General features: G+C 32.9%; 5 protein-coding genes across 7 annotated transcripts; 2 read left to right on the top strand and 3 right to left on the bottom strand.

The window, feature by feature from the left end:
* The first annotated feature begins 3625 nt into the window (after positions 1 to 3625).
* Positions 3626 to 4744, top strand: LOC115887986 (ribosomal RNA processing protein 36 homolog). The gene is made up of 5 exons (XM_030907562.1): positions 3626 to 3822; positions 3876 to 4092; positions 4147 to 4358; positions 4412 to 4529; positions 4587 to 4744. Exons 1-5 carry the CDS (start codon positions 3727 to 3729, stop codon positions 4724 to 4726), a joined length of 783 nt encoding a protein of 260 aa, XP_030763422.1. The 5' UTR covers positions 3626 to 3726; the 3' UTR covers positions 4727 to 4744.
* On the bottom strand, positions 4741 to 5658 carry LOC115887991 (39S ribosomal protein L11, mitochondrial). The gene is made up of 4 exons (XM_030907570.1): positions 5410 to 5658; positions 5154 to 5349; positions 4980 to 5100; positions 4741 to 4925 (listed from the first exon to the last, which is right to left on the bottom strand). Exons 1-4 carry the CDS (start codon positions 5539 to 5541, stop codon positions 4787 to 4789), a joined length of 588 nt encoding a protein of 195 aa, XP_030763430.1. The 5' UTR covers positions 5542 to 5658; the 3' UTR covers positions 4741 to 4786.
* Positions 5659 to 6367: 709 nt separating this feature from the next.
* LOC115887976 (retinol dehydrogenase 7) lies at positions 6368 to 8111 on the bottom strand. Its single transcript, XM_030907550.1, has 4 exons — positions 7600 to 8111; positions 7333 to 7542; positions 6978 to 7283; positions 6368 to 6899 (listed from the first exon to the last, which is right to left on the bottom strand). Exons 1-4 carry the CDS (start codon positions 7844 to 7846, stop codon positions 6508 to 6510), a joined length of 1155 nt encoding a protein of 384 aa, XP_030763410.1. The 5' UTR covers positions 7847 to 8111; the 3' UTR covers positions 6368 to 6507.
* Positions 8112 to 8537: 426 nt separating this feature from the next.
* On the top strand, positions 8538 to 25225 carry LOC115887958 (3-hydroxy-3-methylglutaryl-coenzyme A reductase-like). Of its 3 annotated transcripts, none has more exons than XR_004051178.1 (7): positions 8538 to 10083; positions 12671 to 12949; positions 13087 to 13200; positions 13260 to 13397; positions 14894 to 15257; positions 18175 to 18291; positions 19579 to 20962. XR_004051178.1 is itself a non-coding variant. In XM_030907529.1 (7 exons), the coding sequence occupies exons 1-6, from the start codon at positions 8538 to 8540 to the stop codon at positions 18239 to 18241; spliced, it is 2508 nt and encodes an 835-aa protein (XP_030763389.1). In that variant the 3' UTR covers positions 18242 to 18257; positions 25209 to 25225. The 3 variants fall into 3 exon arrangements, 2 of the variants coding, with proteins under 2 accessions (XP_030763389.1, XP_030763388.1); XM_030907529.1 differs by lacking the exon at positions 19579 to 20962 and adding an exon at positions 25209 to 25225 and having other exon boundaries at positions 18175 to 18257; XM_030907528.1 differs by having other exon boundaries at positions 18175 to 18257.
* LOC115887975 (E3 ubiquitin-protein ligase RING1) lies at positions 10671 to 12476 on the bottom strand. Its single transcript, XM_030907549.1, has one exon. The coding sequence runs from the start codon at positions 12348 to 12350 to the stop codon at positions 11190 to 11192; it is 1161 nt and encodes a 386-aa protein (XP_030763409.1). The 5' UTR covers positions 12351 to 12476; the 3' UTR covers positions 10671 to 11189.
* Positions 25226 to 25234: the final 9 nt, after the last annotated feature.

Here is a 25234-nt window from a genome sequence, read left to right as displayed (position 1 = left end):
TATTGTTTTTCGTGGTTCCAATTTTCGGAATCGGGCAATAGTTAGGTTACTAGTTTGCGCACATAGCACGCCCACTTATGGCCTCTAAAATTGCGCACAGCGCCTGACCGGCACAGTTATTAGAGAGATATCGGAAAACCGAATAGCGTCATGCAGTATTTACGCGTACCTTATCATGGTTACCATATGCGCGAGTCAATTTTTAACGCAACACCCGCTAATAACGTTACCGCCTGACGTAATTTGCGGATCAATTACACCAAGCGCTATTTCTAAATAACGTTTAAAAATTGCTTAAATGGGCATGTGCGGGTATTTGACAACCGGGGCCGACCGGCGCGGCGGGGTCTTTTATTTTAGGTAATGTTTGAATTGTTTTGAATTGTTACTTTAGTTTTATTAGGTAATTTGATATTTAAGTAGCTGGGATTAGTTTTAATTAAATAAATATGGCCCAAAATATGGATTCCACCTCTTCCAATATTAAAGAACCTATAAAGAGGCTTAGGTTTACAGCAGATGACGACTTAGCCCTTCTAAGAGAATTTATTGCTTGTTGTCCTAAACCCACTGGCAGACGTTGAACAATAAAGCACTGGAAATAAGCACTTTAGCCCTTTAGTTTTAAAATATCTAGTAAACAAAATAATTTCAAAGTTTTAAATTCAAAGTTAGGTTAAGTTTAAATAGGACGCGACGCGAACAGAATTCTTTCCGATCCGATAACTATAAATGAAGAGAGTTAATACCACCTCACGTAAAGGAAATAACACCTGGCCTTATTAACGTCCATGCACGCTATTCGGTTTAGCGATATCTCTCTATTACGCTGTTTATTGTTATTTTACGCGAGTTTATTATTGCGCACATGAAATTTTACTCGTTTGCACATCGTCATAAAAAACAATTTTCGTACCACTAGTATACCTAATCTGTGATACCAGTGTCTCTGGACATACTTAAAACCATCTTAAAACTAACTTGGTGTGGAAAACCCAAGGGAGAACCTTTTCAGGAAATATTTTGACAGGCGACAATTGTCGCTGTCAATAAGATATTTTTCTTTTCCAAAATATTATTTTTTAAGTATTTTTATCACTTTTATGTTGCGCCACTGATCCCGATATTACGTTTTTTCCTTATACAATTGGCTGGACAAAAAAGAGGCCCTTAGTGACCATTTTAGACCATTTTATTCATAACTATGGCGGGGTTAACAACCCCTTCGTCACAGTCATCCCTTTGCATTTGGTTGAATTGAGAATTGAGCAAAACAATAGTGCATAAATCAATACATATTATATTATTTGAAGATTTTTTTATGTTTAAGTTCAATGACAATTAAAGAATTTAATATTAATCGATTATAATATGAATTCTTTAATTTAATTTAATATAGCATTGCTGCATTCAATTAATAAAGAATTGAAATTAAAATTGACCCATATTATTGACAAAAAATAGTAATAATACTAAAAAAATAAATTAATTAAATAAAATAATAATAATTTAAGGTGTTGATAAACTTTTTTATTATTGGATGCTTATTTTGCTTATTTAAATATCATTAAATATCTCAAAAAGTAAAGCTTTTAAACATATTGAACCTTTATAATAAATTCCTTATTTTATTTCCAAGAATCCAAAATTGAAATAAAATACCGGGTGTTCCATAAGAAAAAATATAACTTTGGTATGGATCTTAGTTCTGACACACCCTGTACATTTCAAAATAATTTTAAATTGTGCACATTGTTTCTACATCTTTCCGTTTTCGTATAATCAACCGAGGCGAATGAGGTGTGCCACCCTGTATATAAATGTTTATCGGAATAAAAAATGCCGCTTAGAAAAAAAGAGCGTTAGAAGTCCGCCCACTTTACCCTTCGTTCGTTTTTTGAATCTAATCTGACAGAGCAGATCTGCGGATTTGGCCTGTCACAGATTTTTTAGTCTGTCACACGTCACACAAACATATAAGGTTTTTATCCGCAGACCAAGTCCGCAGGCCAAATCCGCAGACCAAATCTTTAGGTGTATGGGGGGCTATTGATTACCTAAAAATTTCGTCACAAACTATCAGTTCATGATAAACGTCAGATGTATATTTTTTTATTAAATTGTTTTTTTTTTAATTTAACCTCACGATGAACCGTAATTTTAATCTACCTACGTCAAAGTCAAAATATTCTTTTGCTACAGTATCAATCTAACAAATAACTGTTGCTAATTTATGTAAATTTATTAGCTTTTGTTCATAAAAATATTTTCAAACTAACGTTAACGCTAGAATCAGGACGTTAAACTATGCAAAATTATTTAAATTCAGTGCCCACGAATATTGTTACAACTTGATTATATTATAAATAAAATAATTAGGTTATACATATTTTTTTAATATTTTAATTTTTTTATATTTTAAAATTATAATATCGTCCGTTAAACATTCAAATCTAAAGCCCGGTCCACACATAACGTTTTACCTTACGTTTTGACGGTCAGTTAAAACGGAAGACCGTCTAGAGAACTCTCTAAACTAGACACAACGTTTTACTACGGACTGTGTTAGTTTGTGGTTTTAAGGGGGATTAAAGCTTAATTCAAAATCTCGAAATTAGTAATTTGAATTATACGGTATGATCGAAAGAAAACGGCGTCAGCGATGGCTATGAAATGAAGATCGCTGTCATTTTATATGTAAATGTATATGGAAAATGTCATAGATCGATATTTTCTATCCAACTGGACGCCGTTTTTTTTCGATCAAACCTAACCGATCATTCGCAATGCCTAAAAAAATAAATTAATATTAATAGAATATCTTAGCAACAGCTTGAGGTAGTCAATTGTATCCATAAAGAAAGCCTAATAATTGCCTAAAAAAGTCTAAAGCCTAATGTTTGAAGCGTTAAAAAAATATGACAAAAACTAATATGCTTACAAAAAAAGTGAAATAGAACTTGTATTAAATTTTATTTGTCGTTTGTTGTTATATTGTTATTGTTAATAAAATAAATGGGGTTATTTATTTTCCTACAGAGACTGAATGATGGTCGTTATACACTCATCGCACGTGCAAAAATCGAATAGAAATGCTAAACCCTAAAGTTGCTCATATACGGTTTTCCTATTGTGCACCTGCGATTGTGTTAGGTGATTCATTCAATTACGACACTCGCCTACGCGACATTATTGCTAATTATCGCTTTTCCCCTTTGCTTTTTCCTATTAGAAGACTTTTAGCTTTAGCTGTCATGTCCTGTGCCTCTATACGTACCAATCGCAATTGAAACTTTACTTAAAGCAGATTATGAAATACTGGTTTGAAGATCGACAAAGAATAAAAATGCTAAAAATGGCATATTAGACTTTATTTATTAGTTTTAAGAAAATTGGTCAAAAGGACGGAATTTTAGTTAAAACATTAAAGCAGATCAAATAATAGTGTTTTATACATACATTAATAAATCATAAAAATGTCAAAAAACAGCTTATAATTTTTATTCTTAATAAAATGTATCAACTGTATTGTTATTAACATTGTTTCTAGACAATTTCAAATTTTGTGGTCAAGTTTTAAATTGGATATGTATTTATAGGCAACCAAATATACTTTTTCAAGTTTTTCATAACCTCACTTATGAGACTACTTTTTCTGCTGTTCTGTGATTATATTTGCTTGCAAACTGTGATTTTTCTGCAAAACTTGGATTATATTGTTTTAGGATGTCAGAAGATGAAGAAACAAACAATTATTCCAGTTCAAATGAAGAAACTGATGACAATTCGGACAAGGAATTAAACGACGAAGACATAGAAAGGGTAAAATCTAGAATTTATCTATATTTCCCTATTTTCATTTAATCTTTTTTTAGCAAAAAATACGGGATAATCTTTCCACTCTCAGCTTCGAGGAATTAATCAAATTAAAAGAAAAACTTGGCGCTAAGGTATATAATGAAACAGTTTATGGGAGCAAACCAAATAAAGATAAATCACAGAAGGAATTTAAGAGATCAAATAAGAATAGGCCAAGAGAAATTAGTTCAAAAATAAGGCCTAAGCGAGTAGGCAAATTAATTGGAAATAACAGTAAGTTAGTGTTTAAAGTAAGTATTTTTTGGGGTAAAGTTTTTTACATTTTAGGTAGTTCAGTAACACCAAAATCAAAGAAATTTGTACCGAGGGATCCAAGATTTGATACGTTGTGTGGCGAGTTCGATAATAAATCATTTAAACAAAACTACAAGTTTATCAATGATATTAGGCAAAAGGAGAAGGATCAGTTGGATAAAGAATATCGAGAGTGTACGGATCCTGAAAGGAAACAAACTATAAAACTCTTAAAACAGAGAATTGTATATTTTTTAAACCCATATTATATTCAGAAATTATTAGTTTATGTTTCTAGGAAAATCAACTAAGGGAAAATGAAAAGATCAGGAAAAAGAAAGAAAAAGAAGAAAATGATAAAAGAGAACTTAGAGAAAAATTAAAACATGGAGAAAAGCCAGTTTATAAAAAGAAATGTAAGCATTCTGTAATAATGTTTCTTAATGCAAATGACTCGATAAATATATTTTTAGCTGTGAAGCGATTAGAAAGTTTAGTGGAAAAGTATGAAGAACTGAAGAAAAATAACAAGTTACAGAAACATATAGAAAAAAGAACCAAAAAGATGAAACTAAAAGACAAAAAAATAATGAAAAAAACTGTCGCAATTTAAATAAAACCACATGAAAAACTTAACATATTTTATTTCTACCTAATATTACAAATTTTCTAATTATGCTGCTCTTAACATTTTTGCCTCTCTCTTCTCTTGTAGCTCTTTCTTTTGTTGTTCTATTATTGCAGCTCTTTCTATAAGGAACTCACCATATTCTTTAGGATCTAATTGTCTCACTACTTCGATCCCACAAGATCTGTAAAAAGTGTTTTTAGATTGAAAAAAGACTATTATATTAAAACAAAATTACTTTGCTATACCAATGACCATATTGCATATATTCTGTAACGATTGGCATTGTAAAGTAGGGTCTTCGCTTTTAATTTTGGCTATTTCATATACGTGTTTAAATGTTACTTTGCCAGCAATCTCTAAAAATTATACATTATCATAACAAACATAGCATATCATAAATCATAATTACCTTTCCCTTGGTCCATGGCGGCCCTTTGAATACCAGCGGCCTGTTTCAGGAAATATACTACAGGGGGTTTGTGTATAACTAACTCATAACTTTTATCCGCACTTACAGTTACCCTGGTTGGCAGTGGGATACCTTCTTTAATATCTTTCGTTTTCTCATTGAAATCTTTACAAAATGCGGCTATATTTACGCTTCTCTACAATCATTTTATTCTTATTACTAAATTAATAAAACGTAAATTAGAGATGTAAAGTACTTGACCCAACATCGGTCCCAAAGGAGGCCCTGCTGCTGCTAGGCCTGCAGGTATGTTAGTTTTCATTTTCCCATGAACAATTTTGTCGCCGACTCCTTTTTTCATAACCGCTTTTAATCTAGCTGCAGACATTATGAAATTATTAAATAATTAGAAATTTTAATTAAAAAATGGAAAAATTATTATAATTTATAGGTTAGAGGTGTTTCTTCATCTTTTTTAATTTATTTAGAGGCCTAAGCTGCTAGGACTATTTAGTAGAGGTCTAACGTGGGTCTAACTATCTAACTAACTCCAATCCTGTTTGTTGTTAACTCTGTCACATAAGACCATTTTATATATGATAAACCAAAGAGTTTGAAAATTAGGTATGTTTTGTGATTACCACAGATTATTACAAAACGAGATTTTTTTAACAGACGTTTACAATTTCAAATTCAAAAATTATAACATATTTTTCAAAAATTTACTTTCCCATTTTTATGTTTTTGCTATTCGACGCAGTAACGGCGTATGAACCGACGAGAGACAGCGATACCCCTTTCAGTCCAGATTTGCAAAGAACCAAAAGCTTAGTTTGTTACCAATGCAACTCCACATATTTGGATACAATCCCTTTTTGCTACAGCGAGGTGTTTTATTATTGGAAACCGGATGATAAAGTGGACAGATTATTTATTTGTCCACCCCATAGGAATTCGTTTTGCTTCATAGAAGTAAGCGGCAGCCGCAATAAGAGAATTACAAAAAGAGGTTGTCATGGGGCTACTGATAATAAAAATGTAAAACTTAAAAACGGTTGTGTTAAGTTGGCGGATGGGAGACTGATCTGTTTTTGTAATAGGAACCTCTGTAACGGTCAAAGTTCCCTGAAAACACTTAGTTTATTTTTGTATGTTATAATTTTCAATTTAATACAAATAAAGCAATGCTAGTGAAATAATTAGTTTTTTGTGGGTAAGTTTATCTTTCAAATTTGTCTTTATTTCTAGTATATATATAGTCTGTTGAAAATATACTAAACACATCAACTAATATTACTTAAATATGTTGTTATAACAAGTTTAATTTACATTTCAAGGTATATAAGCTCTAAACTTATATACTTTCACCCCCCAAATCTTCAAAATCATCTTCACTTCCATTATTTTCTCTGTATTCAGGCATTTTCATAAATTTCACCACAAAATAATCTCGAATAAATACTGGACTAAACCTGAACAAGTAATGGTACATCTTGTACCTCCAAGGTTCATACTTATATACTGTTGAAGGGGGGTCATCTAACAGAGCACCCTCAAATACTTTATACAGTTGTTCATTAGAAATTTTTTTAATATCCTTTGGTGGTGTTATATATGATAAATAAATGTTATATCTCTTGAAATAGTCACTGTAAAACTGGTGCTGTTCTTTTGTAAAATGGTCATGCATCTCCTGGACATGTTCTATTTGATGCCCCATAATATTGCTATCCATAGTAAATGAACCTAACAATATAAATTTGTATTTGAAATATTAAATTTTTATACCATTCAATAATTTAAATTAAATAATTAAGTAATAACCTGGTATAAAAGTAACAACATCCACTCCATACTTAGACAGCTCAACTCTAAGACCGTCACTCCATGAACTCAGGCCTGCTTTAGTTGCCCCATAAACAGCTAATCCAGGCAAGTTAGCTTGAGCACAGTGACTAGACACAGTAATGATTCTACCTTTGTGCTGCCGAATCAATGGACAAAATGCATTTGTAACCTTCATCGTACCAAGAAGATTAACATCAATTTGGTCTTGTATGAGTTTTTCTGTTTGCCATTCAAACTCCCCGAATACCATAACACCAGCGTTATTTACAAGAGCATGAAGTGCTGAAATTTTAAAATATATTCCTGTACAATATTAATGAAAACTACCTACTAAAATCTGGATTCTTTGTGAAATAATGTTCCATAGTCTGTAAGGCAGACTGAACACTTTTACTATCAGTAATATCCAGCTGAATCTGTATAATGTATCCTCCATAGAGTCGTTTGATTTCTTTAGATCCTTTTGATTCGAGACTGAGGAAAGTTGCGATCACAGTAAAGCCACAATCGGCGGTGTGTTGGGCCAGAGAATATCCCAAACCTTTCAGTTAAAAAACACTAAAAATCATATTAACAGTGCAAGAAATAGATGTGTTACCTGAATCACATCCTGTTATAATCACAACCTTTTTCTTATTCGCCAAAAGACGCTCCTTATCCCTGCTAAAAACAAACGCTAAACTGGCCGCCGTTAGGGCCACTACAGAAAGATTTTTGATAGTTTGATGTGATTGAAAGCCATGCTGAATCAACACCACCATTCCAAGAACGCCGGCTCCAACCGCTGTATATAATTCATTGAACACTTCAAAACAAACTAGCATGTATTTGGAAAGTGAGCCCATGTTCCTCTATTATTCTGAATGTGTAAAATAGAACTGTTCTAATTCATAATGGAGAAGTAGTAGTCTTTTATTGGATATTGAACCAATCTTATGAGTTATGAAATAGTGGCGTATGAATAATGAATTAAGCACTAGAATTTGAATTGTTGATACTTGTCAACATGACAAATTAATCAATTTCGAAAACGGCACATTATTAACATTTTTAAAGAAGTCAGAAAATTTACGGAAATTAGATACAAAAATGTCAATGTTCAAAAAAAATCAATTCTTCTTTGGCTAATAGCTTATTATAGGCCTTGTTAACCGATTCTTCCATATTTAGCAAAAATTACGAAATAAATTCATTAATTTGTAAAGAAGAAATTCGAGTATACCTCAAATCTGTGGTCTTTTTCTTGGATATTTATCTATGGCGCCCTTTAAAATTTTGATATGTCGAAATCGCAAAAATATGTGCGTAAAGTGAAAGTGTCAGGGGGAAAGTTCAGAAATCCCAATAAAATTACATAAAAACAATCGTTCTCTGAATAAACAATTATTTTATATAATTAGTCTATTAGTTCGGTCGATTATTTCATCTGTCAGTGTCTAAGTAGAAAGTTAAACAGCAAGAAACTCGGTTAAGGGTAACTGAACTTGCGTTCATGAAAGAAAAATTGTTTTAATGTGGTATTGAAGTGCGAAAAACATGTCCAAGATCTTTCGTCTGTACGGTGAATTCTGTGCTACGCATCCCTGGGAAGTTATTGTAGCCGTTGTAACACTTACAACATGTTTTTTAACATTAGACAAGCAAGTATCTCCAGTGACAAAAAAGCAGCCCCATTGTGTGGGTTGCTTAGAAGAACAGTTCCATGCAGCTGACATGGTAGTCATGACTATCATAAGGTGTCTTGCCATACTTTACAGTTACCATCAATTCAGAAATCTGCAAAATTTAGGATCAAAATATATTTTGGGTATTGCGGGATTATTTGTTGTGTTTTCTAGTTTTGTTTTCACTTCTACCCTACTGAACTTCCTCCACATCGATTTAGTAGATCTTAAAGATGCCTTGTTCTTCTTTCTACTGCTGATTGACCTGTCCAAAGCAGCAATTCTTGCACAATTTGCACTGACAGCATCCACAAGGGATGAAATAAGCACTCAAATTGCTAGGGGAGTATCAATTTTAGGACCTACATTAACACTAGACACTATTGTGGAAACTTTAGTTATTGGTGTAGGAACACTTTCAGGAGTAGAGCGATTAGAGATGCTCTCCTACTTTGCATGCCTGTCAGCAATAGTAAATTATCTGATCTTTATGACATTCTATCCAGCTTGTTTAAGCCTAATGTTGGAATTGGCTAGAATATCAAACTTTTACGGTGAAAAACGACAGATTATTCAGAAAAAGCTTCTAGAAGAAAATGAGAAAGCCAATCCAGCAGTTCAAAGAGTTAAACTTATCATGTCCTTTGGATTGCTGGTTGTACATGTGCAAAGCCGTTGGTCAGTTAATGACGAATTTAAAGAATCAATTAACAACCTTAAAGATCCAATGAACTGCTCAGATGATACTTCATTTTATGGGTATGTAATGAGACAATTCACTCTTAGCGCTGACCATATAGTTATACTAATTCTTTTGGTTACTCTGATGATTAAGTTTATGTTTTTTGAACCAAAAGACCACTTGAAAGAACAGCTCGAACAGGACGTGTTGTTGGGAATAGAAAAAGATATTCAGAAGAGACAACGTGCCAGAACAACCTCTATAAATGCCGAGGCCCAAACAGAATGCATGCAACAAAAATTATTCACGAATTATTTAGAGTATGATGACACAATAAATGATAAAGACACAGATGTACCTAGAAGTTTACAACAGTGCCTAGAAATCTACAGAACAGACAACGGTGCCAAAGAGTTATCAGATAAAGAAATCATCATGTTGGTCGATACCAAACATATTCCTGCATATAATTTGGAAAAGGCTGTGCAGAATCCGGAAAGAGGTGTTAAAATACGCAGGAAAATAGTATCCAATCAGATGAAACAAAGAAGTGTTTTTGTTAATTTACCTTACAGGCAATACGATTATGGCAAAGTTATGGGTGCTTGCTGCGAGAATGTTATAGGGTATGTGCCTGTACCCTTAGGGATTGCAGGACCTCTCTTACTGGATGACAAGCAGTATTTTATTCCTATGGCCACCACAGAAGGATGTCTTGTAGCTAGTGCAAATAGGGGTAAGTTTTTTTTATGTATTTTAATAAATTATGCAGTGTATACAAAATATTTTTGTTATTAAAAGCACCATAACCTGTGCCATAACTTTGAAACGGTTCACGATAAAAAATTTTACATTGCAGATTCTTGTAGAACACAGAAATTTATTATTTAGAGTGTATTAGAGCTTAATTTAAAAATGTTTGTTCAGTAGGTACACTACATCACCTTATCATTCACTTACATCATTTTATAATAACAAATTATGGGAAATAAGATTATAAATAAGTTTGTGTGACTAATTTATCTTTAATTTATTTCTGAGAATGATTATGTAATCAAAAACCGTGGTGTCATCGGTGACCTTCAAAATAAATTGATAAATACCTATGTATTTGAAAATTTCACAGTTATTCCAATGTAGAATATTACCAAATGTTTTATTCGGTCATTATACAACTATTTTGTTTTATTAGATCTTGTGATTTGTTCTAATAATAATTTTGCTAAAAAAAGGCAGTGCAACCTTGTTCAACATTCATAGACAAAATATAAGATAATAAAAATTGAAAAAAAAAATAATAGAAATGAATTAAAAAAAACGATCCTTGTTTTTCAATGTTTTTATTTACCTAGCTATAATTATGGACAGTTAATAATCACAAAACAAATTTATTCTTAAAATTATAAGAATTTACAATTAATAGGTACATGGAAAAATATAAAATCTTTGAATTTATATAAAAAATACACCGTTCGTTCATTAGTGTTTTCGAGTAGGTATTGTATAATTAGCTTTTTGAGAAATAAAGAAAAAAATTGATAAGGAACACTAGTTTAATTGATTATTCTTCATAAATATTTTTTTATAAGAAAAGTATTGTTTATCTCATAGCAACAAAGTCTGTAATTTAGATACTTTTCTCCAAATTTTATTTAATACCTACATAAAAAATATTCATTTTAATAAAACATTTTCTCTTTTAAATTAACATATATCTGCAAAACAACACTTTTTTGTATGGTTTACCTGATAGCAACAAAGACAATTATTGTTTCTTTATTTAGATACATTTTTTGACTCATTCTCTATGGGGGGTTTTACATCTGACCCCCGGCGCAATCCCTAGGTCTTCTTCCACGAATAGTACATCTCCAGGGGTTTATTTTCCTTCCAATATTTGTCGTTCACTTGTCCCAAAGTTTGATTACCATTTAACTGAACATACTGACCTGACGAGGGTAATATATAGATACAGAAATTTAACAGACTATGACTGGCCGATAGCTGAGAATCCAAATCTATTGTTAATCGCATCGCCAGGTACTTATGTAGGTGGTCCACAGTGGCGTTTGCCGTGGTTTTCAGGTAACGTATAGAGTTTTCCTGTAAAGCCCTAACCAATGGATTATCACCAGACATTTCTGTAGGGTGTGGTTTAAAAACCAATTCAATTTCATTTAAAGTATGAGGCTCAGAGGGTCCCTCACCGTCAGTATCTGTCTGTTCAGTCTGTGCTGTCGAGTCACTTTCCTCGCTACGTTCCGACGTCATGGCGCTTTTGGGGCGCCGTTTTATCGAGCTGACACTGGAAGAGACAGGGCTTGGAGGCTGCGAAGGGGTACTCCGCCCGGAAGGCGCAGGACTGCCTGGATTGGTGCTTCTGCCCGCGTTTTGATTAGCGTTGTTTGTAGTTTGTTGCGAGTTATTATTGTTCGCCGTTTGATTTGTAGGTGTATTTTCATTTCCACCTCCTCCACTTACGTTGCCTGTATTTTCTCCTGGTTGGTTTTCGCTGGTGACTGTTTCATTGGGTTTCCTACCGCGTGGAGCTCTGTTTTGCGACTGTAGTTTGATGCCTTCATTTATAGACTGTACAAATGCCTCCCTCGAGTGAACCTTATTCAATTTGGCCAAAACTTTTTCCTGGTGCGCTTCGTATTCATCTCTGCTGGGATAGATCTTTGAAATGAGAAGGTCGAAGTTTGGATCTGGCCTCAAGGAACGCTTCGATACTAATTTTTTCCGACACGTCGGACATTCCTTGTTCCCCGATCGTAAAGCAGTGATTATGCACTCCGAACAAAACCGGTGCAGGCATTCCTTCGTTGTCATTGTCTTTTTCAACATGTCCAGGCAAATGGGGCACATCAATTCGCTGTGTAGACTGCGAGGGGATACCGCGATCTCCGTGTTGTCGGTGATTACTTCTTGCGGTGTCCGGTACAGCTCGTACAGTGAAAGCTCCCATGTTTTATTTAAGCCAATTTGCTCGGAAGTCGTCATTCTTAAATAATTTAGTAATTTGATGCAAATATATAATGTAAATACACCGATCAAACGAATTTACTGGTTTTTAAAAACACGCTTACAGCAACGACGGCCATTTTGATAAATAAATGTCACTTGTCAGTCTTGTCACTTGAAATTCTTCTTCTTTCAGAATAGTTCTGGTCCGAACAGCCTATTGGTTTGTACTGTCTAGGTTTATATGAATTAATGTTAAATTTTGATTATGTTTATATTATATGATTAGATATTTTTATTATCAGTGGTTAGTAGCCGGGAAATTTTAAAATACAAATATATATATTTTTTAATTTCAGGATGCAGGGCTTTGGAAAGAACGGGAATAAAATCAAGAATTGTAGCCGATGGAATGACTCGGGGACCTGTTGTTCGTTTCCATTCGATCACTAGAGCTAGCGAGGCTGTTATGTGGTTGAAGAAACGGGAAAACTTTGAAAAAATAAAGGAAAATTTCGACTCTACTAGCAGATTTGCTAAATTATCTAAATTGACCACACATATCGCGGGGCGATATCTTTTTATACGGTTTATAGCTCAAACGGGAGATGCTATGGGAATGAACATGATATCTAAAGGTAGAATATGCTTAGAATGGTTTTCTGTTAATGTAAAAGAGAAGCGTTGCTAATTTTTGCAAAAAATAAATTTAAAGAGAATTTTTCAAAGACAACTCCAATTAACTAAATTCCAATCATATGAAATGATTTTTTAGGCACTGAACAAGGTTTAAAAATTCTACAGAACCAGTTCCCAGAAATGGATATTCTCAGTCTGAGCGGTAATGTTTGTACTGATAAAAAACCGTCTGCTATAAATTGGATTGAAGGTGCAAATGATTTAAGTGCTTTTATCCACAATATAAAATGGTTTTATTTTGCATTATAGGTAGAGGCAAATCTGTGGTTTGTGAAGCTGTGATTCCAGCCAATATTGTAAAAACGGTGTTAAAAACGAATACTTCAGCGATGGTAGATTTAAACATTTCAAAAAATATGGTTGGTTCTGCTATTGCAGGTAGCATTGGTAAGTTAAAAAATATATTTTATTAATTTTTTCCAGAATACAGGGTGTCCCACTTAAGATGGATTCAAGCCAATATTTTGGTTGTTGAGCGATCTTTTTCATTTTTGGCAGGAGGCTGTATGGCTATAAGACGTACATTTTGCGCAGGGTAAGAAATGCGATATCTCATAGACGTACGTTTTAATGGGGTTTGATATTTTTCGAGTCCAGAGTAAACTACCCTTAGGACAGTATTTATTTCAAATCTGATAAATTATATTGAATCCTCCTTACTTAAGATACTTAAGTTCTAATTTTGATAAATATTGATACAGGGTGCGTCATTAAAATAAAACATTTTTATTTTTATTATTATTTTTTTAAGTACTTACGACGCCACTGGATAAACAACTGGTTTATTATCAATAACCAATTATCAATTAATAATCGATTTAAGTTTTCAGATAACTTCCATAATAATTAAGATACGATAACAAAAATACTAAATATTTTCAATTTATTTTGTTTACTTTAAAAAATTGTTTTTTAAGTTTGCTAATACAAATGAATAACTTGAGTTACAAAATAATTTAAAACCCCAGTTTTCATTGGAATCTGATATATGATTTTTATTCGTTTTATTGAGGAATATTTTAAAAAATCCAAATAGTTAGATATTTAAAACAATCACTATTAACTTTGAAAAATATGCTCTAAAAAGATTTATAAAAACTATAACGAACTAAAAGTCAACATCTTCGACCAAACCACCATAAAAAAACGATTATTAATTGATAATTGGTTATTGATAATAAACCAGTTGTTTATCCAGTGGCGTCGTAAGTACTTAAAAAAAATAATAATAAAAATAAAAATGTCTTATTTTAATGCCACACCCTGTATCAATATTTATAAAATTTTGAATTTAAGTATCTTAGGTAAGGAGGATTCAATATAATTTATCAGATTTGAAATAAAAACTGTCCTAAGGGTAGTTTACTCTTGACTCGAAAAATATCAAACCCCATTAAAACGTACGTCTATGAGGTATCGCATTTCTTACCCTGGGCAAAATGTACGTCTTATAGCCATACAACCTCCTGCCAAAAATGAAAAATATTGCTCAACAAACAATCAAGATATTGGCTTGTATCCATCTTAAGTGGGACACCCTGTATATATAACTATGCATTTTTATAATATTTTTGGTAACTACTAGAGGTGGGCAAATATTGAACGAGTATTAAAAATGAATCGTGAGATTCGATTCATTACTTGCAATACGGTTTGTTCAATTGAATATTAGCTATTTACATTAAACGTAAATTCTGCATGTGATTCGTTGAAAAAGACAGATGAACGAATCGTAGGAGTCGATTCAATATGCGAAATTGAATCGTGTGATTCGATTTACTAAAAAGAATCGTAATGCCCATCACTAGTAACTACTAACATTTACTGACAGCGTAAAATAAATCAATAAATTATTGAGTTGCTTCATTATATTTCCCTTTCAGGCGGGTACAACGCTCACGCCGCCAACATAGTGACCGCCATTTTCATAGCGACCGGTCAGGACGCCGCCCAAAACGTGGCCAGCAGCAACTGCATGACCATCATAGAGCCCTACGGCGCGGACGGCGAGGACCTGCTCATCTCGTGCACCATGCCCAGCGTGGAAATCGGCACGGTGGGCGGCGGCACGGTGTTGCCGGCTCAGTCCGCTTGTTTGGAGATGTTGGGCGTGAAGGGGCCGCACGTGGAGGTGCCGGGCGACAACGCCAAACAGCTGGCGCGGATCGTGTGCGGGGCCGTGCTGGCCGGCGAGTTGTCCCTGATGGCGGCTTTGGCCAGCGGCCATCTGGTTAGGAGTCACTTGAGGTAGGTGATAAAAATTAGCAAAAATGTGCTGTTTGAAATTGTGATTTATAAATCACTGCGACAGTAACCTGCGATTGCGATTTTAATATTTTTAAATTGGTACGCTGCACAGTGGTTCCCCTTAATTAGCTGCGCGGTCATAACTGTTAGCCTTGTTTATATATTCTTAAAGTTGTTCAACCGACTAGACAAAATGTGCTGCTAACTGGAGGACAAATCGTGAACCTTTCGGGGCGGAGTCAAAAATATCGATTATTTTCGTTATTTTCCTCAGAGTAATGTAATAATATAGCCCCGGGTTTCTGCGAACTTTAATAGTGATCAGCTGATTAAGAAATTTAAACGAAACTTTTATTTTATTGTAAATTGTGGATTATTTTTGCCTGTTATTTTAAGAATTCTAAACCGTATTAACAAAGAAATTATTATTTCGATATGTTGGTACATTATTTATAATTTATGATAATGCTAATTGGCTGTTAATTAATATTTAAAAAAAAGTTACATACCTATTTTAATTTGATTTAATGCAGGTTTATAAAATATTTATATCTAAAATATTACTCTAAATAAAAAAGAAAGTTATAACAAGTGTTCAAAAAGACCACCTTCTTGTGCTAGAGAGAAGCCTAGGCGGTCGTAAAATCCCCGTCTGACATTGGCTAACATATTAGGGCTAATAGTTTGGAAAGCCTCTCATATTTTTACTTGAAGCTCATCCAGATTATTAGCCCTATTATGACCATACACTTTGGATTTTACATAACCCTACAAAAAGAAATCATTGGGAGAAAGATCTGGTGATCTAGCGGGCCACAAAATAGTTCCATGTTCACTAATTAAACGGTTGGGAAAAGTATTGTTCAAATATTCTTGAACAATACGGGTATTGTGGGCAGAGCAACCATCTTGTTGAAACCAGACATTGTGGAATCTTTCTCCCAATAACTCGCGAATTCTAGCGACAATCTGCTGCTGTAACAAGTCCAAATACTTAGCAACAGTTAAATTGCTCTTTATAAAAAATGTACCAATCATATGCTCCCCTACAAAACCACCCCAAACACTTGCTTTAACTCCTGTTCTTCATTAATCAACACATCAGGCTTTTTGTGTTTTTGTGGGGACACGCACCCATGTCTTTCAAAATTATTAATAATTCTTGATATAGTAGGTAAAGATGGAATTGGCCTGTTTAGAATTTAGAATTTAGAATGAGTGGGAGGGGGGTTAATCACTTCGACCTTACAGATCCATTGTGTCCCCCTTTCTTGAATCATAACTCATCATACAGTCCCAGGGCTTTGACAAAAGCCAGTATCTGGGACGGTTTTATAGAGGGTAGTTCTCCATCTCCAATATCAGTCGTACCAAAATTCATGGCACGAATGGTTGTCGTCTCGGCGCACTCAGTGATGAGGTGTACTGGTGTTTCACCATCTTCCCCACAGAATCTGCATTCGCCGTTTCTTCTTAGTTTCAATCTACTGAGGTGTTCATTGATGAGACAGTGTCCTGTTAAAACCCCGTGACAATCCGAAGATTGTTCTTACTCAGACCTAGGAAGATCTGTGATTTTTATTGATCATAAGCCCTCAGAAACTTCTTCGAGTGTCCTAGACCATTGCAAGATTTCCATTCCAGGTTGCGGATGGAATCTTCCAAGTTCTTGAGTTCCTCCTTGAGTTGGTTACCACTTGGAAAGCAGAACGGTTCTGGTCCAGTTAGTGGAGTGTTCGCTCCTTTTCTACCTAGATTATTTGCTTTTTCATTGCCTTTTATCCCTTGGTGAGCAGGCACCCAGTGTAGGAGGACTTTGTTTTCTTTGCCTAATTTATTCAGCTTCTCTATGTATTCTTTGACCAATTTCGAATTGATTGAGACTGAGTTGATCGCCTTTAACGCTGCTTGACTATCAGATAAGATGGCTATTTCTTGTTTCCGATAGTTCCTATCTAAGATAAGTTGTACGCATCTCTCGATAGCGTAGATTTCTGCCTGTAGGATACTAGGGTAAGTGCCCATTGGTTCGGAGTAATTAGCTCTCGGCCCAATCACTCCGATCCCTGTTCCCGTATTGGTTTTGGAAGCATCAGTATACCAAGTTATGGTATGATCTTTTAACTGCTGGGCAAGCGTTTCGCTCTTCCAATCCTTCTTATTGCTCAATACTACATTGACATGTTTGTCAAAGTTGTACGTTCTTGGCATATCGTCCACTGGGAGTTGCATGAGTTGTATTTCCTTTTTGAGGGTGTTCCAAGCCCCTGATCTGACAATTCTCCCAGTACTAATTCCGTTAGTGACCATTCTAATCATTGTCGCATTGGCATATCTACCAATGACAATGTGCAGTGGTGTTAGATCTAGAATGACCTCCATTGCTGCTATTGGACAGGTTCTCATGGCTCCTGTTTATATATTCCGATAAGACCTATTTTGGAAATACCATTTTACGATTTACAATTTGAATTTTCTCACGAACTTCGTAAACATCCATTATTTTACTTAAAAAATAAATTTTACACGAGAGCTGTAGCGAGAATCTATGTATTCGTTTTGGCTATTAAAACACGAATAAATACAAATTCTGTAACATTCTTATCACATGTCTACCTATTTTTATTTTATCGCATTTTTTCGCCTGCTTTTTATCCGGCGGACTGTTACTACGGAGATGTTACTACTACGGTAGTCCGGTCTGTATACCAGTTATATACCCAAATTTTATTTACCTACCTATTGGGTATTTATCCACTGCCCGTCACTGCGAAATACTTTCTTTATTATTGACCAAGCTAAAGAAATTCCACAACATTTTTTCAGTAGCTCGATAATAAACAAATCCTATTTGTTGCGAACTTTTTATAACACCCTGTATAAATCTATAACTAAACGGAATTTTCTTTATTTTCAGATTTAACCGCTCGTTCACCGGAAAAGAACTGAAACCAACGGATAGAAGTATGTCCTGTCAAACGTAGACATGATGTGTAGACGGTAATGTGTCTTTATGTAGCTTTAAATGTAGACAGTAGGTCGACTATTCATCCTTTCATTCTTCATTAGTATTACCAACTTATTTTCCTAGTAAAATAAACGACAGTTTGAAACATCTAGGTTGCTGATTCAAAATTATTATATTCTATGAAGAAATTCCAAAACTTTACTTTTTTTCTTTGAATAAGAAGACTAAGGAAGTAGCATAATGCTATCCATGTATTCATGCATGGTGGGCGGAAAAAGGACTCTAGGGTGGGGATCCGTGACAGTTCTGTTTGACGATTTATTTGACACATTTGAAGTTGATTTGAAATTTTGTGGATTTGTCAGTCTTTACGGAGCTTATTTTATGTTATTTATTATTTATTCTACTACTGATAGTTGTATAACGGTAGTAAATCTAGATGGAAATTGTGGCAGAACTTAAATTAACAGTGACACTATCGCGATTTATCGAAAAAGACTCTAAAATAGTTCGTTGTGTAGCGTGCGGTAGATCTCGGCAAAAATCGAGTGAAATAATGGAACAACTTTTCGCTAGTAAGTGACTATATAATATACATACGTGTAGTAAACCGATCATTTATGAAATTCACTTAAATTAACTAATTATATATTTTTTTCTTGCATTTTTGCTTTTATTTACTACTTGTCAAAGAATTTAGATACGTCAGTTTGACTTACCTGCTTCAGTAGCGTATCGGATGTTTGTGTTAATAAATAATTATTATGACTTATCTATTTTTATTAGAATTTAATATTTTTATAACAATTTTAATAACTACCAACATTTATTCACAACGTAAAATAAAAAAAAAAACAAATTATTGAGTCTACCCCACGTCTACCCTGCATCATAGTTTTACATTTTTTAAATAAAATTAGAACGGCACTGATAAACCGGAATTTAAATCGGCCATATTTGAGTCCCTTCGCGGTGGACCTAAGATTTTTAGTTTTTGACAAATCTTTGCGTCAATTGTTAATAAATGAGGGTTATACGTGAGCCCGACAGAAACTGTCATCAATAATTGTCAGTTCCAAAGTCACTGAGATGCTATTTTTTGTTCATCATACTGAAATTTGATTCTGATCTATGGAGGGTAGAGGGTAGAGGTAAGGAGAATTATCAACGTGTATTGAGAAGTGGTCATTAAAGAAGGAACAATTAAGATGGCGCTGCCAAAGAGATAAACATGTGATTTTTGAAGGCGCGTGTTTGTGTTTTGTTTGTTTATTTTTTCTAGGAAAATAAGTTATTTATTTCTATTATGCTGGTGTTTTTTCATTAAAAAAAGCGTGAATTAACTCATTTTAGGCATAATATTAAATCGAACGTCTCTTATAAAACCCTTGGTGAAAAATTCGCAAATGAGGATCTTCAAGAAAAAGCTTTAATAATAAATTATACATATATACACTCTTGTTATAATTAATTATATTTGGTATTTATTAATTAAAATAGAATTATTGCTAATAGGAGAAGGCATATCTACTTAATTTTCTTATGATAAAAATAAATATCAAAATTTGTTAGTTTTTTTTTCTAGCGTATTTTAGTAATTATTTTTTGTACGTAAAAAATAGTGAATTTTTATTACCTATTATAATATCTTTTACTGAAGAACTATTTACTATTGATTTGGTGCTCATTAATAAAAAAATATATCATGTCTAGTCAAAAATTATTTATATTATTACATAACTTCCATTTTTTTATTATTTATAAAAGATATTTTATGTTACAGAGTGTCACTATAATAGAGTAAGAATAGAAAATATTTTTTAGAATTTTCTTTAAAAAAAACTAAACTAGTCGAAATTTTTAGATAATAAAAAAATTATATAATAATTTATACAAATCCTGTATTGTAATAAAAATGGAAAGAAATGCCAACATTTCAAAATCGAATCTATAGACCTTATAACACATAGATATGCTTTTTTATAATTTACTTTCCTATGCTTATCCAAATTAAATTATTTCTATTCTACCGGCACTGATTTAAAAATACTCTGTTAAATTCACCGTTTGTGGATTAACATTTTTATTTTATTATGTTTTAATAGAGAATTATATTCTTTTTTTGGAGGTTATGTAATATATTCAAAAATCTAATAAAAAAATGATGTGGCTTTAAATTTTATCTGTGGGGGTTAATTCGTATGTTTTACGAATAAAGAATATAAAGTCATATAAGATCATATTGTGTGCTATCAGTTAATATTTGATGCTACATCATTTTGTATTTGATTTTTTTCCTTTCATGTATTCACTGCCTCTAGGAAATTTTATCATTTTATACGTCCTCAATCTCATTGTTTGATATATTTATTTATACTGTTATTCGTCAAACAAGTATTCGAAAAATTAGTTAAACAAAATATTTAATCTGTCTATAAAAAGTGCGACTTTTCAAATGTTTTTTCAATGAATAGTTGTTATTTTGAGCATTGTTAACTTTGTTATTGTTTAATTGAACATTTGATATGCATAAGTTAGGCAACTGCTTTCCGTTTTATTCATCTAATCTTTGATTGGTGTATTCACTAATAGTCTAAGAGCTAGCATCGTTTTCGAGAAAGTATTTTAAGACGTCTGGCTTTTTGATATGTCTTTTACTATGCTCCCTGGAACAGCATGCGGCCCGTCTGGCTGCCGATACCCGTTTGGTTCACTACTGCGCATCGGAAGAAGATCCTATATTTTTTTTATTAATTTAATCCTATAAATTCTAGTATTGAATATAAATCGAGCATGTCTCCATAGCGCAGTGCGTAGAGTTTCCGACCACGAACCGATGATTCAGAGTTCGAATCGGGGCCAGGGCAAAGACTTTTTTATTTTATTTTCGTTTATATTCTGATATAGTCTGTGAAACTAATAACTTTGAATTTGACAGTTCCCGCGGGCTTTTCTAGTGTTAGTTTTATTAGGTTAGCAACTTGCGGCCATGCTGACGCAATGCCGTCTCTAATAGAACAGCCTCGAAGCGGGACTTATGACGTCAGGATAGTTAAATACTACGGATTAATAAATATGTTGTAGAATACATGGAAAACATAATAATTCCTCGTATTTTTGGTTTGTATTTTAAAAATGATATAGTTTACATGAAATATACATAATATACAGTTAATAAATACAATATATATACCTATTTATAGTAATAAATAACTTTCGCAAATAAACCAAATAAACTATGAACCATACAAATGCAGCAAATGTTTTACAATATACAAATAATGAATAGGTACATAAGATAATGGGTAAAATGTAAAATATATTTTAAATTTTGGGGTTTGAAAATCAATCTAATTTAACAAAAAAGATTCAATATCTACTACTTACTATGGCTGAAATCGTATTCCATAGTCCATGTAGATAGTTTTAGTGTTAAGAATAATAATTTAAAAAAATACGTGGTCATCTTTTGACAAGTTTATATTAGTTTATTAATTGCAGTAAACATTATGTGGTGTGAATATTTTATATGTAATTTTTTGGATTATATTCGACACTATTTTTTTCATATGACACAACACTGATGAAGGCTATGATGTTAGCCGAAACGTTTTTTTTAACCAAAAAAAATAATGAAAAAACAAATGAAAACTTAATCAGCGTTTTTCCCGAACCTAAATCCCAAGAAAATAAAAAAAATTTAGAATAATTTTACATATAAAATGACAGCGATCTTTATTTCATAGCCATCGCTGCAGCCTTTTTTCTATGATATTGTATTATTTGCAAATATAATTTTTCGAACATTGATACTTGCAAAATATACATATACATTTTGTGAATGCAAATAATAATACATCACTATTAGTAGATATTGAATGTTTTTTGTTAAATTAGATAGATTTTCAAACCCCAAAATTTAAAATATATTTTACATTTTACCCATTATCTTATGTACCTATTCATTATTTGTATATTGTAAAACATTTGCTGCATTTGTATGGTTCATAGTTTATTTGGTTTATTTGCGAAAGTTATTTATTACTATAAATAGGTATATATATAATATATCATGTAAACTATATAATTTTTAAAATACAAACCAAAAATACGAGGAATTATTATGTTTTCCATGTATTCTACAACATATTTATTAATCCGTAGTATCTAACTAGCGTGACGTCATAAATGTCGCTCCGAGGCTGTTCTATTAGAGACGGCATTGGTCTGATATTTAGAAATGTCAAAAGCTGATGACATTTTACTTTTGACAATTGTGTTAATTTTTTAAGAAGAGGAAGAACTGACTTGTTTTATTTTCCTTTTCTATTTCACTAAAGTAAAAAGAGTTACATATCTGATTCGTTCAGGCACTCAATTTAAAGAATATCAGTAACTTTTTTGACAGAGGAATTTTATATTTACCATGTTGGTAAAAAATAACGGTCAAAATTCAAAGTTTTCATTTTATAGACTATAGTAAAGTATTTTAAATAAATCTGGTGATTAAAAAAAAACAAATATTTAATACTTTACTATCAGAATATAAACGAAAATAAAATAAAAAAGTCTTTGTCCTGACCCGGATTCGAACTCTGAATCATCGGTTCGTGGTAGGAAACTCTACGCACTGCACTATGGAGACATGTTCGATTTATATTCAATACTAGAATTTAAAGGACTAATAAAAATATAGGTTCTTCTTTCAATGCGCAGTAGGGAACGCAACGTTTACCGGCAGCCAGACGCAGGGCCGCATGCTGTTCTAGAGAGCATAGTAAAAGATATATCAAAGAGCCAGACGTCTTAAAATACTTGTTTTTCCGACGTTGCTAGCTCTCGTACTATAATCTGATCTTTGATTGGCGTTCAAGAAAAATCAGATCTGTCAAGAAAAGCCAAATCCTGACAGAATCGTGACTAACTAAAGTAAAGCCAGCCAACAGGCTGAACAGCTCTAACGCATTTAAGTGATGACGTCACCACCGAAGGCGTTCAGTACCAAGGTTATTATATTAAACAGGTTGCCTCGGAAATTTGGACCAATCACAGTAGTTGGCGCTATTACGTCACCTAGTGGGACATTTAAAATAGCTTAACAAAAAGGCTTAATTATAATAACACATACACCAAGTTAAATTGTTCTTCTATAAAATCTTTATCTATTTTTCTTTAATTTTGCTAGCATTTAACATTTTAAGCAGTATTATTGTATTCGAAGAAGAAATGGTTTTAGCTTTTTACCATGTTAAAACATTGAAACATAGTCGAGATAATTTATTATACATATACATGATTCAGCAACAAAAATACTGAACATTATTGGTTGTTTATATGTAGGAATCGTGTAGGAATGATTTTTATTTCTTGAGGAAATTTGATAAATAATTTTATAAAGTATTTAGTTCATCAATTATAATATACTAAGTACACTAAAACTAAAAAAATGTATCCTTTATGGGTATTTCGCCACTGCACTGCAAGAAAATCTACAAAATAAAATATAGTAAACGCCACGAATGTTTGCGAGTGATTCATCGGTCGCTACCATGTGAACTAATCAGTTCAAGGTCACATAAAACTAAATTCCAGTGCCGTGGTGTTTCAAGTCATATAATAATCAATATATAATCTGTTGTAATTTGTTGTTTTAACTGTCAAAGTCTTGTCAAAACATATATTTGGTTATAAATATAAAATGGAATGCCCCATTGGTCGCACTGCAAGCACACCAATGGACTGACGCAAAAAAACGAATCAATCAAAGAAACGCGATATAGTATCGTAATTGTCAATCACGCTAACATTTTAGAATAAGTAGGAGGAGCGCAGGCAGATGATTAGACCGGGCCTTTAAAAACCTACGTCTGCGGTAAAAATGTACGTTTTTAATGTAAAAACGATAGCGCGCGTATCGATTCTAACTTCATCAAGCGAAGAATCACTCCCAAACATTCGTGGCGTTTACTATAGTTATTTTTTGTAAACACTTCTGCGTTTAACCTAATCGGACACTGCTTGTCAGATGTTATCTTTACAGTTATACCATAGATAAATGCAACAAGTTTAGATTGGAAAGCCCGTATAAATTTTGGATCGCGAAATTATTTTGGGTCGCGACCGTTATACGCGATCTGGCGCTACTATAGCGGTCGCTAAGAACAACGGCAAACAAAAACAGAAATAATTTTCTCTTGTCAAAGTCAGAATCTTCAAAAATCATAATAATTTTTCAAAATCTAAACCGCTCTCATTAAAGGAATCCCGAAAAGTGTTTATAGCGTCCATTTTCAAAGTAATTATTGCTATCTTGTGAGTTTAATTCAAGTTTTATTTACTCCAACCGGTGATAATTGTGAAAAAGTGGCATTAAAAACTTAAAAAGCTGTGCTGTGAACTGTGAACTGCAAAAACCATCGTGGATCGTGGCATAACGTCGGTTTCCAATGTTTCATAGGTATTTCATACATGCGTCCTTATATAAAATAAAGTTTCTTGTATGCAACACACTGTATTTTATTTACAAAATTAAACGAAAATAATACTACTTTTGAATAAACAATGTTTGGCGATATAATTCCGGAAAAAGCCGAACCGCTCCGAAATTTTCAAAAGTTTTGGGTCGCGACCGTTGCAAGAATAGCGCCAAATAGTGTTTACATTGTCCTTATGGGCACTTTCCAATCTAAACTTGTTTCATTTATCTATGAGTTATACAAATTTGCCTAACAAAGAAAAAAATGCTTAACGTTTCGGAAAGTTTATCTCTTGGAAGCAAAAAAAAATACAAAGAATAAAGAAAAAAAACTATTTAAAATATTTAAATTCAACTATTCGAGAACATTTTACTTTCTTACAACAGATACGTCTACAAGAAACCGTTGACGTTAATTTGTATAACTGTAAACATAACTTCTGACAAGCAGTGTCCGTTTAGGTTTAACGCAGAAGTGTTTATAGAAAATAACTATTTTATTTTGTAGATTTTCTTGCAGTGCAGTGGCGAAAT

This window comes from Sitophilus oryzae, unplaced genomic scaffold (assembly GCF_002938485.1).
Source record: "Sitophilus oryzae breed Bouriz unplaced genomic scaffold, Soryzae_2.0 scaffold_682_pilon_pilon, whole genome shotgun sequence".
Classification (NCBI taxonomy): Eukaryota; Metazoa; Arthropoda; class Insecta; order Coleoptera; family Curculionidae; genus Sitophilus; species Sitophilus oryzae.
Note: the sequence above shows the minus strand (reverse complement) of the source record. Positions and strands in the feature narration are given on the sequence as shown.